At 40.2% G+C, this 12,925-nt stretch overlaps 1 protein-coding gene across 4 annotated transcripts in view; it reads left to right on the forward strand.

The window, feature by feature from the left end:
- Positions 1 to 12,714, forward strand: part of JAKMIP2 (janus kinase and microtubule interacting protein 2) — a 127,023-nt gene extending 114,309 nt beyond the window's left edge. For 3 of the 4 annotated variants that reach the window (XM_005877649.2, XM_014548880.1, XM_005877648.2), the window contains 4 exons: positions 1,749 to 1,952; positions 3,873 to 3,938; positions 7,414 to 7,484; positions 12,170 to 12,711. In XM_005877649.2, coding sequence (XP_005877711.1) covers positions 1,749 to 1,952; positions 3,873 to 3,938; positions 7,414 to 7,464 — 321 coding nt within the window. In that variant the 3' untranslated portion in view covers positions 7,465 to 7,484; positions 12,170 to 12,711. Of the gene's footprint in view, positions 1 to 1,748; positions 1,953 to 3,872; positions 3,939 to 7,413; positions 7,485 to 12,169 lie in introns of all 4 variants that reach the window. The other variant, XM_005877647.2, reaches the window with a different exon arrangement.
- Positions 12,715 to 12,925: the final 211 nt, after the last annotated feature.

The following is a 12,925-nucleotide window of genomic DNA, read 5'->3' on the forward strand; positions in this document are numbered from 1 at the left end:
TAGACTAATAAAGTCTTTAATGTTTGTTATATATATTTTTAATTCACTTATTTCCCACAACAACCCTAAGAGATATAGGTGATATTATTCCTCTATTACATATGAGGACATGAAGGTTTAGAGAGTGAAAGGAATCTGCCCAAACTGGTAAGTAGGTAGTGTTTAGATCTGACTGCAGACATTGTGGTCTTAACTACCATAATCCAGCCACCATAAGCAAAGCTGTATCAGTAAATCGGCTGTACCTTCTCTCCCACAGATCATGCTGAGTGAGGAGCACTCTTAACTCACTCTCCTGTACAAAAGTCATAACAAGCAATTCCTAATATTGGGCTAGAGCTTGCATTTCTTCTGTCCATAAGCAAACCCCCCATCATTAATTCACAACAATGACTCAAGAGAAAAAGAGCAAACTTAGAAGAGGAACATTTCAGGGAGTTGCTTGTAGAAGTTTTTCTAATGCTTTCCTGGAAGCAGCCTGAGTCACTTTTGGGAAAAGAGTGAAGCACTTAGTTTCTGCTCATAACAAAGATAAATTGGTATTTCCCCTCCAAGATGAATAAGAGGTTCTGAGCATTACTTGATGGGGAAAGGAGAGAATGAGTTGGCCACTAGAGAATAAAGAAGGAAACGATTCTTCCCCTCCCTCCCACCCTTTATCCTTGCCTCCTCTACCTGTACATGAAACAATTAAGCTGTGTGTACTCATTCAGACAATAGTATTTAACTTGAAAAAGATGAGATCTGCATAATCTATGACAAGAGTTAGGAAAACATCCCTCACCAGGGCATGTCTGTTTACCTCTGTCACAGTCACAGGGAACAAGACTGTAGATTTTGGCAACTGTGTCTGAAACATGTTTCAAAATAATCCAAAACTGAGATGTAAGGAAGAGTAGACTCTTCATCTAAAACAAGAGAAGACTTGCCCAGGCGGTGTGGCTCAGTGGTTGAGTGTCTATCTATGAACCTGGAGGGCACATTTTATTTCCTAGTCAGGGCCCATGTCCGGGTTGCAGGCTCAATCCCCCAGATCGGAACGTGCAGGAAGCAGCCAATCAATGATTCTCTCTCATCAGTGATGTTTCTATCTCTCTCTCCTCTCCCTTCCTCTCTGAAATCAATAAAAATATATTTTAAAAAACAGACCAATTCCAGAAGCTCCAGGCCATTTTTAGATCATATTTCCTGATTTTTATTTTAAGAAGAAATGTGGGGATTATAAAGCCATCTTCAGGTACAGAGGCCTGTCATGTGGAAGAGTCGTGGCATTCTGTGCATTAAATTTACCTCTAGTTCCAAGTATTGTATTCCAACTTTGACCACTTTTCAATACTTATTTCTAAAAATGTGGCCACTATAATAGATGTCTTTAAATATTTGAAGGGCTGTCAAATGGAAGAGAAAACAAACTTATTTTCAGCTACATTTCAGAATAGAAGAATGTACAGTTATTATAACAAAGTAAGAACTTTTTAACAATGAAAGTTGTCCAAGAAAAATAACAAATTTCTCATCATCTAAGAAGTTAACATATTGGATAAATGATTCTTACGGACTCTTATAAAGGGGATTATTATGTGGGTAGTTAGTTTGGAAAAACTATGAAATGCATTTAATTGCTATGATCCTGTAAGACTAACATAACATAACATATCTCTTCCCATACACACACTTATGTGTACACTCACACACCACATAGAAAATGCTCAATTCCAAAGTTAGACTTTTCTCATTTCATTTGCCAGAGAATCCAGGAACTAGAAGCTACTTTGTACAATGCTCTGCAGCAAGAAACTGTCATCAAGTTTGGTGAACTGCTGAGTGAGAAACAACAAGAGGAGCTGAGGACGGCGGTAGAGAAGCTACGGCGGCAGATGCTGAGAAAGAGCCGAGAATATGACTGTCAGATCCTTCAGGAGAGAATGGAGCTCTTGCAGCAAGCCCACCAGGTGAGGATGAGTGACTTCTGCTTAGGGATGGTACTAAGCAAGTGGGACTCAGTACCAAGTACACAGTGCTGAGTATGGGTGTGGAGAAGCCCAGGAGTGAGACGCTATTTTCAGAGTAAAATAAATCACTTTTGTTTTCTACCTACCTTTAGATAAGGGAGGACTGTTTTGTAATGATTTCATCTTAAGAAAATTGGCATTGTAGAAGCACTGCATTTTACTACTGTTTCTGCAACTGCTTTGTCATGAAATACACTTTGACTCTCATGGAGCCTGATTCTCCCTGCTATGCAGGAAGGCAGGACTTCCTCCAGGACAGGAGTAATACTTTCCTCCTGTTACTCAGCCCAGCCCATACCTAGTCTGATCACACAATCTGAATGGGGTGAAAGAACACAAGGGCCTTTCCCTTTATTCCCAGAACAAAGAGCAACAAAGCTTGGAAGATGCCACTTACTTCCTGGCATTTGCTGCATGTCAGCAAGTAAGCTAAGGGCTCTACTCACATCATTTCATTTAATCTATAAAAGAGCCCACGAAGGTAAATATCCTTAATATCCCAATTTAAGAGAGAATGATTCTGAAATAAGAGCGCTTAAATGGTTTGCCCAAGATGACACAGATAGTAAGCAACAGAACCAGAATTGCAGTCCAGGTCCACCTGACTCCAAGGCCACTGCCCGTAACCAACCACTTTCCTAACTGACGTATGCAGCTTGAGTTGTGTGTGATTTGTGATTCATCTACCCAGGTCCACCTGACCCCAAGGCCACTGCACATAACCACTTTCCTAACTGACTTATGCAGCTTGAGTTGTGTGTGATTTGTGATTCATCTACACCAGCGAGGTTCAGAATAGACACCCAATATTCATTTATAGCCCAGATTCTTCATCCAACTCTTAGTTTATGTCTTAGCTTAGATGGTGAGGAAAAGGTCAAAGGCAGATTCCATAAGAATTCCAGAATTGGGAGTGCCAAGCTATATAGCATTTGTCACGCAGAAGCTGTAACAAGCAACTGGTACAAAATCCAGATGGGCTGTACAAGAAGGAATCATGTGGTCATCAGAGATCTAGGTGAGTGGAAAAGGAACAGGGGTTATTTGATAACATCAATAAGAACAGTGCGTGGGCAACTTGGCACTTAGCACACCTCAGAGGTAGTCGGGAACTTTGCGGCTAACAGACTCCCCAAGGTAACAGAGAACTCTGAAGCCATTTGTCTAGTTGACAGACAAATCCAAAAATAGTCCTGGAACTTTATTGTCTTCAGGATTAGTTGGGTTATTTTTCTCATGTTTGCTTTTTCCCTGATTTATCAGTTCCCTCCTTGAAATTTTTATGGAAGTGTAATCTCTACTGTATATTATGAGAACTGGCCAGTCGTGTTTTGTGAGGAAATTCCACCCTGAAACAGAGTTAAAATAAGGTTGAAAAGAAAGGTTAGCAAAAACCAATGGGCTTGTTTGCATTTGTGTTAGCTTTATCCAGTTTTTACTGTAGTAACAACCAACCAAAAATCTTAATCCAGATGGTTTACAACGACGTTAGTTTCTTGTTCACTAGTTCTGATTCACACTGTCCCTGCTAGGAGGCAGCATTCCACAAGTCACATCCCACCCGCCAACACTGGTCCCATGGTCAAGCCCAAGCACAATGGATGGGGACTGTATCTCTCATGAGGAAAGGGTCTGCAGGGATAGACCCAGTAGAGAGGGTTAGCGAATCACTTCCACCACAGGTGCAGGTGATTTTGAAAATGCAGGAATTGGGTATGAAAAAAATGTATATGTGATATTTCCAGCTGCTAATACTATTGGTAATGTTTTTATAGAAAGCTGACTGTTTTAGCTTGGCGAAGAATCTTTTGGTTCAACTTAATGCCCACTCATGCTTTTTCCTTTTTCTTCTTTCTGCAGAGAATCCGTGATTTAGAAGATAAAACAGACATCCAGAAAAGACAGATAAAGGACTTAGAGGAAAAGGTAGGTGTTAAGGTCAACATCTATTTTAACTTTACTTTATAATCAGAAGTTAATGCCAGTTTCACTCACTGTGTGTGTTCTTTCTTTCGTCTCGGGTACTGTGTACTTTGGGTAGGCAGCTGTATAGACGTAGGCCTCACCTGAGTCAGGCACCGGGATCCCAGCCTAGGTGCTGCCCTCGGTACTTTGCCTTTTGTGTTGATTCCCATTCTTTTCTGTAAGTGTTTTCCTTCCTCAGTTTCCCCTTCTTCATCTTTATTTCCTTTTCAAACATTTCTTTTGAGTTTTGTTATTCTGTTTTCTCTTAAAAATACGTTTAGCACCTTTTAAAAAAAATCCCATTATTATTCATAAAAAGCCGTTCATTCCTGATACTGCAATTTCACCTCAAAAATAAATTCATAAATGTAGATTGACATATGATAATTATGCCCTCTTGTCACTTCCTCGTGTCATTTCCACCAGTGGTCTACAAAAATCACTGCTTCTTCCAAGCGAGCCAGCACTTTTGGGGGGTTAAAGCATAGTCTTTCTTAAAGAGGACATTTGCAGGTGTGTGTGTGGTGGGAGAAGGGGCACTTGTGCAGGGGTGCTAAACAAGCTCTGCGGTGAATTAAACAGTCTGGCACAACAAAGTTATCCTTCCAGTGATGCCAGGAGCGCCTGCTGAGGAACACAGCCAAGATGGCGAGAGGTTTTCCCTGAGTTCCAATCTGATGGGCTCGAAGTAGCTGCCTGATCCCTACGTTGCAAAATAATATAACGCTTTCCTGTATCTTCCATAGTCACCCAAGAAGAAAATAGCAAACCATGTGGCATTTCTGAGACTATGGTTAGAACTTGGCTCATCCCAAGTTGCTTCTGTAGTTGTCCACATATGTGAGTTCAGATGGAGCTGGAGGGGAGCTATTAGCCAGATCATCAGCACCTGGATTCTTATGTAGGCCGGTCTTCAGGTACTTATTTGACGTTGGGTAAGACCCCCTGTGTCTAAGCCGTGTCTATAGAATAGGGATGATAACACTTGCATTCACCTCCTCTCCATGAGGAACAAATTAGTGGTTGGTGAAAGCAGTAAGAAAGTCAAATTTAAAAGTATAAATTTTTAAATTTGAATTTTCCTCATTTCAGAAGTGTGCTCTTTAGTTCTCCAGGATTGAATGAGGCCAAGTTAAACAAGGACTTAGTCTCATTTCCCAAGTTTTTGGCAAGAAGACCCACAAAAGGCAGGATTTCCCTACAGCTTCCCTGGTTGTCAAAGGACACGCGATGTCTTCCAGTTTCCACAGTTTTGAATGGCGAGTTCTTGGCTCTAGTCATTCTCTCTGCTAATCCTTAAACAGCCCTGGGGCTGGCTCAAGGACAAATTTACAGCTAAAACCGTTCTGCCCCCAGAAACTTTAGTTCAGTTCAGTTCCCATTCAACTGAGGAAAACAAACACAGGATTTTTTTTTTTTAATCTACAAATGTCACCCCGGTGGCCATTCTCTTAATAACCCCCATAATGTTGGGAGGAGGGAGATTAAGATGATGTTTAGTTCAGAATTCCATGTGAACTTTTCATTTTATGGATCTGACCTTCCTAAACATTTATGATAATGAGATAATATACTTAACAGAAAATATGGATTCTTTAGTTATCAAAGCAACATATACCACATATAGGAGTAAATTAAGTCACTTCAAAAATAACCTAGTTTGTTTCTGATTAGAGTTTGAATGAGAGATGAGCACCTTCTATTCTTCTATTCACTTGATCTCAGTTCTACTTATCTACAAGCCTAGTAAAAATGCTAAAGATCACTTATGTCAGAGATAGTCTCCACTCTTTTCCTTGGAATACTTGAACACCTTCTCAAGGTACATAAAATATCCTTTCTTTGTTCCTAGTTCCCATGCACACCATTAATATAAATCAGGGGATAACAGCAAACAGCAAAATTGCCCAAAATGTGCAGCTTTTCACTATATCCAAAGCACTTCCACTTCCATCAGCTCATTTGATTCTCATAATTATTCTGTGATCCCCTTAGTAAAACAATAACCCAGAGATTAAACAATTTTCCCAAGATTGTATAATCACCCCATGGCTAACCAGGACCAGAGGTCTGCCCACCACACTGCATAGACTAAGAATCTCATTACAGGCTGAGCGGTTGGGCATCTTCTCATTCATGCCCAAGAGGTAGTGCTGACATTTGAACTTCTCCTGGGAATATTGGAAGCCTCCCATTCCTCTCCTTCTCCATCCTCTCCTGTGGCAGGTGCCACCATACCCCTCTTCATCTTCAAGGAGTGAAATAAAAAGGACCGTTTCTGCATTTTAGACTAATAGAGTAGTCACTGCTACATGGCTCTTAGCACCATGTTTACAACTTGTTCATACAATTTTGCCATAGTGAAGCAAGAGCCTTCTAAACAGTGACATTAAAGGAATATGCAAATAACATGCCCCTAATATGAGAATGCTGTACATGCCATACAGGAAGCCATGCAACAGAATGCTCCTAGAGATTGAATACAAGGCAAAGACTTCCTGCCTATGTAAGAGTAAATCACTGAAGAACTCAGTATTGGAAAAAACTGACCTCACCTGTGACCTGTTATAATTAGTATAGAGTTGGTTATATACTAGTGCTACACAAGATCTGTTGGTCCATCAACTATCTGCTTCTCTAGTGAAGATTCTTGGTGAAGATAAACAAATCAGACTTCATTTAACTTCTGTAGGTCAAGTAAAGTGAGATCTATCTCAGAAGCATGAAGGCTAGAACCGCATCTTATATTCATTATCCAAAGTGTCACCGATGTATAGGCAGATGTCACACCAATAGGATGGCCACACAAACCCACCGGTGCAGGACAGACCCAGTTTACACCTGTTGCCCTGGTGTAATTACTGATAGTATCCCATTTCCCTCTCTGGGGTATCCCACTGTGGCTAATTTGTCATATGTTTACCCTACATATTATTATTCTTCCAGATGAACCTTAGTCCTAAAACCTAACACACTAACCAATCAATGACAGCATTGAGTGATTAAGTGTATGCTCTGATCATATTTTGTGTTTTTGAAATAATCTTCCATGCATTAAAAATGAGACAATAACATATAATAGAGTAAGGCTTGGGAGGTCCATGCTCTAAACTGAACTATGCCATGAAGTTAGTCTATTGATGAAATGATCTGTGCTTTTTTTCTGTACTTATACAATTAAGGGCTTACACCAATTATCTGTAAGACCCTCTCAGAATTCTAAAATGTATGAGTCGATGTTAGCCGAACACCACTTAGTTATTCATTGTGTTGCTTTGCCAGTAGACAAGTAAAAGGTATGTTTTTTGAAACAAAAGGTATTTGGTGTTATGTGAGAAGTGATCAGATGAACAATGTGGAAAAGCTGAGGTTTGTACTACCTGAATAGCACTACAGAAATTCAGATTTACATAATCTTCTTCTTTTTCTTCTGCAGTTTCTGTTTCTATTCTTGTTCTTCTCTCTTGCCTTTATTCTATGGCCTTGATGTCAAGGTGCCTCTTAAAGGTAAGATTCCATTTAATTCTCAAAATGTGGTTCTGATAGGTATATACATGTGGTTATTAGGCCCATGTTTAAAAAAATGCACATGGTTTGATTAGCTTAAATGCCATAAAATGAGAAATGGATCCAATCCAGTTGGGTGTTTATTGGGGAAGTATAGTGAGAATCAAGATTTTTTTTTTCTAGTTAACAGATTTGCTTTGGGAATCACGATGTCTATGGATCTCAGTATTCTCATCATAATCATTACACAGAGAGTTGCTTCCATATCTTCAAAATGAAGAAATATATTTTCAGTATCTTTTCCAGTTTGAAAATTCTGATATCTGTGAATCCTAACAAACTAATAAATGATTGATTTTTTTAACCCTTTCTCCCCATCTTTCTTCATCAAAACTCAGGAAAGTAAAATTGGATCTTGGGTTTTCAAATGAGATTATTGTCAATGTCAATTTAGAGGAAGAAAATAGAATAGTCTTATTGTTGCTAAATCAAGTCCATGTCTAAGTAGTCTTAGACAGTGATTCTCAATGCCATTTCAAATAAAGTTTCTATGGTCTTCCTGTGACTTAAATTAATGAAGCAGATTACTGGGTAGATAGTGGGAGAGAGAGAGAGCAAGGATTGATCTATACTTTTAACAAACACATCAGGTGATTCTGATGTCCACCCAGGTATGGAGACCACAGATCTCAATACCATAACTTAAAAATGAGAACAGGCTAGCTGCTATTCTCAATACATTTATCACGGTCTGTGACAGCTTTGGTTATCCTATTAAGTTATATTAGTCAAGGATCTTTCCTGGACCTCATGTTATTTAACCTTTTCTATAAGTGGAGGAGAGACACTTTCTTTTTCCATGAGTATCAACTTGGTGACCTGCAGGCGGAACACACAAGCAGAAGGCCTTCAGCGTGTACAAGGGAGGAGTTAGGCAGATATGCCCAGAAAATTATGTCTTCCTATAACCAACTCTTTGGCTTGATTCCATCCAAAATATTTTCTTTACAGGCTGACAGATATCCTTCATCTGACATGAAGGCTGGTAGCCTTGCAGCACATAAAGAAGAGGGCTGAGTCTCTCAAATTGAATGAGAATATCTTAAGTGAAATGGGTGAGATTCTCTAAAAAAGGATCAAACGTTCAGAGCGTCAAAAAAACAAGCAGCCCTCCCCCAAAGAACAATAAATAAACAGGCAAATAAAGTTCATGAGACACAAGTACTACATGGGGGGTTAGGAAAGAAAACTCCAACTTTATAAATAAATACTAGGTAGGAAAGGAGTAGGTTTGCACATAGACATCAATTATGGCTAACACTTATGTGGCAGGTACTGTGTTAAGCAACAGATACACAAATCTGCACAAAATCCCCTAAAACCAGGTGATAACAGCAAAATTGCCCCAAATGTGCAGAATTTCACGATATTCAAGGCACTTCTACTTCCATCATCTCATTTGATTCTCATAATTAGTTGCTTTAGTTGTTATTTTTGTTTGGTTTACCAGTTGGAGGAACTGTAGCTTGTAACTTTCCCAAGTCCACACAGCTACAATTCTCAGGCCTAGGATTTGTACCTGGACAGCCTCATTCTAGAGACCACTTTTAACCACCACACTACTGCCTCACAAATGAAAGAGGGCATTTCTCTCACATTCTGAGCATCATTTATGTTCATGTATATCAGCAACCAGAGGCATCCTCCCTGAATGTGTGTGGTACTTCCCACTAAGTGGGTTTTGAAATTACAAGGCCCTCCTCTCTATACCTTGTAATCCCTTGAGAGCTGTACAAGATTTGAGTTGCTTTTCCTCCAGAATAGCCCTTAATTGACACTTAGTAATCCGTTGAATAAAAAAACAGTATTAATAATATAGCAAATTAAGTAGCAGTATATCTGGGTGGTATAAAGTATGCACAGGAGAACAGCTGAGTAGTTTAGAGTGTGCAGCCTTGAAGTTACTCAATTTACAGAAATGTAACATTTTGGGAGACTGCCTTTAAGTCCATTTGTATTATTATTAATTATTATTATTTTAAATCCTCACCTGCAGATATGTTTATTGATTTTAGAGAGAGGAAGGGAGAGAGAGAGAGAGAGAGAGAGAGAGAGAGAAAAATATATCAATATGAGAGAGAAATCAATTGGTTGCCTCCTGTACATGCCCTGTCTGAGAAATCTAACCCTAAACCTTTTGGTGTATAGGACGACACTCCAACCAACTGAGCCACCCAGCCTGGGCAAGTCCATTTGTTTTTTTAAAACCAACATAGTTTTACTCAAATGAATTTTCATGACAAACATGAAAGACAGAAATTATACATGTGCGATTTGAAACAGAATTTAGGATTTATCTCTGAAAGTGTGTAAGTTGAAAGTTTGCAAGTAAAAGACTTTTGTACTTACATACATATTTTAAATATACAAACACACACATACACTATACATACACATACACATGTACACACCTTACAGTACCTTTTATATACATTGAGACCAGTTTTCTTATTTACCAGAGAATATGGGAATATTATAGCTGTAACCAGTTGTTTAGAACTCTCATCCCAGTAGGATGTAAATATGAACATAATCTATTTTTCTCAAAACATAGCTTAAACTCAGCTTCTGCCTTATTTCCCTCTTTCGTCCTTTAGTTGAATCTTAGGTTGGTTCCCAAAATTTTTAGTCACTTTCAGTTCTTAGAATTCTACCCTTTGGAATACTTTAAGCAATAAAAAAAATTTAAAAAAAATAAAATAAAATCTTGTAATATCAAAAAAAAATTCTATCTTTGCCTCTGTTTAATCTCACTTTTTCCCTTATGCTGGGGTGGGGGTGGGGTGGGGGGTAAGGATGGGGGGAGGGAGCTCTGGCTCTAAGAGGGCTCCTTCCCTTCCCTCCTCAAGGCTCAGCTCCTCTGGAGGACAGGGAAGAGGAAGCAGGGCAGGGGGACAGGCCTCTCCATTCCAATGGTGGCCAATGCCGTTCCTCTGGATATTACCGACCAGGTCTCAATGTCCTTTTGAAGGGAGGTGATGAAAGACTGATCATTAGGGGGACATAGGTCTGAGTTCCTCAGAAGCTGTGCAGAACATGCTCACTGCACTGCTCCCTGACTGATGGAGGCCCCAGCTCGCCCACTGCCAATCTGGATGCCACCATGGGGGTCCCAGTCACAGCTTCTTGCTGGGGAGGAAGCTATTGCTCCCGTCTCTGCCCATCATCCCCCTCCAGTTCTCTGCACAGATAGACAAAGGAAGATGAGCATTGCTCTGTAGTGGAACGGTAGAACATGAGTCTCCTTCGTACAAGTACCGCCAATCTCTCATTGTGCCTTTTGATACTCCCCTCCCTGCCACAGTGTGCTCTCATCTCAACCACTGCACTTCCTAACTATGGTTCCCCTCTGGGGCTCTATCCCTCCTTTATCGCAGTTGAATCTGGTCTTTTGGAGCAGACCAAGTGGCTCTGAAAATATGAATTCCAAATACTTCTGGCTCTCACGTGTGGTGGGAGTTTCTTTGAACCTTTAATTTGCCTCTGAATGGAGCACCGAAAGTGCTAAGTGCCTCCTGTCCCATCACTTCAGATCTTGGTCACCATTCCTGGGTGCCAGTAAAATCCCGCTACAGAATCAGTATCTTCATTATACAGATGGGGAAGTTAAGGCTTTGAGAAGTTAAATAACTTGTCCTTGGACAGACATACAGTGAGAACATGGGAATCACATTTTCTCCGTCCATGTCATTCAGACTCTGAAAGCCATGACCTTACACAGCACATAACAGCACATCCTCTGTGCCGTTTCCAGCGTTTCTTGAAGGAAACACTATGTCCTAAACTTCTACCCAAGTGAAACCCAGACACATGGATTTAAAGAGGAACAGGGCCAGGAGTGCTAACTGGCATAGCCCAGGGAAGTACCTTTTCAGGGACATACCGTGGATCAACCAGGAAACCTGTGTGACAAACTTCATAGGGAATCCTCAGGTCAGGACTTAGAGTGGAAGCTGCCACCGGATACAATTGTTGGGGTGGAAATGTGACATCAAAGGAAGTCTCTGACAGGCACAGACAGACCTGCTTTTTAAAAAAAGCTTTTATTGATTTTAGAGAGGAAGGGAGAGGGATAGAGAAATAGAAACATCAATGATGAGAGAGAGTCATTGATTGGCTGCCTCCTGCGGCCCCCTACTAGGGATCCAGCCCACAACCCGGGCAAGTGCCCTGACCAGGATTCGACCTGGTGACCTCTTGGTTTAGAGGTTGATACTCAACCACTGAGCCACACTGTCCAGGCCAGGACTGCTTTTAAAATAATATCTTAAATTAATATTTGGGGCATAATGATTCAATTGAGTTTCTTCAGGCCTCACCTTGGAAGGCCCAGAGGAAAAGGTAATAATGATACCTAATGTTTCAGGCCACTTACTGTGAGGCAAGAACTGTTCATTGCTTTAGATGCATTATGTTGCAACAACCATTGACATAGATAGTCTATTTTCTCATTTGAAATTAATGTAATTAAGCTTAGATACCTTCTTTATGTAACTTGCATAAGATCATACAACTCAAAGAGGTGGTAAAGAATAATTTTTTTTCTTAAAAGCATTTTGATTATTTTCTTCTGTTTCAGCTATTGACAGAAATGGTGATTAAAGAATATTCCCTCTGTCTTACAGAGTAACCGAAAACACGGATAAAACCCCAGAGAGACAAATGCTTCTAAACCTTCAAAGATGGCAGAAATGTTTACAGCAGTGAGAGAGAGATCAAAAGCTAAGAACTACCCTGTAGCCAGGACTACAACTGTGTGTTTTAAAGCCATTATTCAAGGTTTCTTACTTGACAGTTCCTACATGACCCTGGTGAAAATCTACAATATATGCTGCATTTAATGAAACGTGTACATGTCAAGCCAGAAGAAAAGAACTATAAACATATATTGTGAAGGCAAAAAAACAAATCAACCATGGAAACAGATTCAGCAGATCACACAAAGATGTGTCTTGGGCATGGAACCAAAGTTACAAAGAACCATTCTACCCCTGCTGTGCAGGGGGGTCATTTTAATGTAACACCACACCCCATGGAAACACTAGTCCTGAAATAAACATCATTTAAAAAAAAAATCAAAACAAACAACAGAAACTAGGGTGGGTGGGAATGAAGCACGAGGAATACCTATGAGGAGATATTTACAATAAAATGTTTCGTTTGAAAAGTCTGGTTTCTTACTACAGGGATTTGCTTTTTTGTCTTTATTATTGTTTAAAACTCAGGAACAGAGACCTCTGCCATGTGAGTGGGAAGGAAGGCGCTCTCCGGTTGGTTTTTCTGCCAAAGGTGGAGCAGGTGGAGTGCATCCCACAGCTGAGAGATGTGAGTCGTGGCACACGGTGACCCCGACTGCCCCGGCGGCCAAGGCGGAGGACCTC

Source organism: Myotis brandtii, unplaced genomic scaffold, assembly GCF_000412655.1.
Source record: "Myotis brandtii unplaced genomic scaffold, ASM41265v1 scaffold524, whole genome shotgun sequence".
Classification (NCBI taxonomy): Eukaryota; Metazoa; Chordata; class Mammalia; order Chiroptera; family Vespertilionidae; genus Myotis; species Myotis brandtii.